Here is a 2,500-nt window from a genome sequence, read left to right as displayed (position 1 = left end):
GCTGTTTGGATGTCCTGCTGGAGAGCCCTGCCAGCCTTAACCCAGTGAAAACAAGATGGTGGACATGCCCCAAGCTGCCAAAGATCAACACCACCAGTTTGCTTTGATAGCCCAGTTCACTTAGTTTGGACAGAATGAGCTGGTACTTCATGATTTTATCACTAAAGGCAATGTCCATGTACAGATCGTACACACAGCCTACTTCAAGCAGCAGCACCTGCCTACTGGCTCTGTCCAGAAACACAACATCCGGGGTGTTAGGGATGTTACAGAACACATCAGTAGAGCTGTTGAACCACTCCGGCATAATACGAGAATGTTTGTACATGGTCACATTTTCTGCCAATACTTTCTTTACAGCGCTAGCTATCAGATCGACAATTCGGTCGTGGCGTGCAATATAAAGTCCTTTGTACATAGTACAGCCATTTACAATATGAGCAACAGATTCAAGTTGATGGTCTGAGTGCATTATACAGTATGGATGGTTGTGTGCAGGGTACCATAGTGCCAGGTTGTATTTGGTAGGTAGCACCTGCAGTCTGGCTTTAGCTGTGAAACAGAGGATGTCCTCACCGACAGCAGCATTTGTGTACATGGAGTGTGAAGCAGAGTGGTTGGCAAAGTCCAGGCATGCTAGCTTCCCCTGCATTCTGAGTCCAGTCCAGTGTTGTTTGGTCTCTGCTTGCTTTACGTGGAGGAGGAGTCTCCTAGCTGTTGTGTTCTGTAGTGTGTGTTTTTCCTCATTGTAACTGACAGTAGCCTTGACTGTTACAGATGAGTCTGTGACAACTGCATCAGATGGCTGTGGTGCTGTGTGTGAGTTATGTTGTGTCCATTCCAGTTTAACTGTCATTCTGTTGCACAGATCATTTAGGTCCGGCCAGTCCGACCGGACTCCAAAGCCTGCAGCCTGTGTGTCCAGTTTCCCGCTCCTCTTCCTCCTGAAGCCCAGGAAGCTGTCCTGGCCTGCTGGGGCCAGGGGCACCTTCCTCTTCCTGAGGTCCAGCAGCAGGGAGGCTCTGGCTAGCTCTCTGACTGTGGCATCGTCATTGTTGAGCATTCGGATGAGGTGTGACAGCCTGGTGGCAGTGTATACCCATTCCACGTTTGGGACACCCAACCCCCCCTCTTTATGTGAGAGGAAGATGATGTCTCTGGTAGAATGAGAATTCAGCCCTAGCCATTTCCTGACAGCCTGGACTGTTTTATTGTTCATGTCCCGTAGGACATTTTGTGGGATGTGGATGTTTGCAAAGAGGTGTTGAATCTTTGCCAGGGCCACCTGTCTGATAGCGTCCAGTTTCATGACCACAGGAAGGGGGGAGGAGTCGATTAGATCGATTCTGTTCTTATAGTCACTGTCTATCCATCCAAATGGTTGACCGTAATATTTTGTATTAATTTTTTCATGCTTTTATAACTTTTACCCTTTTTACTTTTCAACTTATTCTGGCATTGTTTTGTTTTTATAAATAATTGCACTGTCCACACACACACACACACACACACACACACACACACACACACACACACACACACACACACACACACACACACACACACACACACACACACACACACACACACACTAATACTTTAAATAAATGTGTAATAAACAGTTTACTGACCTGTGTCTGTTTGATCAGCTGGTGGAGCTCAGTCAGCAGCTCAGCAATCTTGGTATCAGCTGACATGTCTAAACCTGAACAAAAAATAAAAATGTTATATAAATGTTTATCTATCTATCTATCTATCTATCTATCTATCTATCTATCTATCTATCTATCTATCTATCTATCTATCTATCTATCTATCTATCTATCTATCTATCTATCTATCTATCTATCTATCTATCTCTTTGTCTGTCTGTCTGTCTATCTGTCTCTTTTTTTTTCAAGATATTTTTTTGCATTTTTTTATGCTTTATTGATAGTGTAGAGACAGAGTTGAAATGGGGCAGAGAGGGGAGTGACATGCAGAGAACGACCGCGGGCTGGAATCGATCCCGGGTCCGCTGCTGGCCGAGGCCCATGGGGGGGGGGGGGGACGCCCTACCAACTGAGCTAAGGGGCGCCCCCGTTTATATATTTCTTCATTTCCATTTGATGTGTATTTGATAGGGAGAGATGCTAGACACACTCTCTTTTGTTATTATACTAATATTTGTAATAATGGTTGCGTTCCGAATCGCATACTTTCTACTATATAGTATGTAGAAAAAAGATTTAGGATGTCCCGATTCTTGTGGCCAGATTTAGGATGGTTAGAAGTACCCGGATGTCCTACTTCATGCGGCCAAGATTGTTAGTGTTGAAAACTGCATCCTATTTGGGGCGATTCTGACCCACAATCCAGTGCGCACGTGAAGTGACGTCACATCGACGAAGCCTCCATATGAAAACAAACGGGGATGCGCCGGATGTAAAAGCAAGAGGCAAGATCAAGGCGCAATGTTATGATGAAATAAGAGAGTAAAGTATGTCCCAATAGTATGCCT

At 44.8% G+C, this 2,500-nt stretch overlaps 1 protein-coding gene across 1 annotated transcript in view; it reads right to left on the bottom strand.

Annotated features, from left to right (window-relative positions):
* sgf29 (SAGA complex associated factor 29) overlaps positions 1 to 2,500 on the bottom strand; it is a 14,476-nt gene that overhangs the window by 10,415 nt on the left and 1,561 nt on the right. The window contains 1 exon segment of the mRNA XM_080054243.1: positions 1,632 to 1,705. Within this exon segment, the coding sequence (XP_079910369.1) occupies positions 1,632 to 1,697 (66 nt within the window). The 5' untranslated portion in view covers positions 1,698 to 1,705.

The sequence above is a fragment of the Ammodytes marinus genome (genome assembly GCF_949987685.1).
Source record: "Ammodytes marinus genome assembly, contig: scaffold_152, whole genome shotgun sequence".
NCBI classification, from domain to species: Eukaryota; Metazoa; Chordata; class Actinopteri; order Uranoscopiformes; family Ammodytidae; genus Ammodytes; species Ammodytes marinus.
This window is presented reverse-complemented; position numbering and strand designations above follow the sequence as displayed.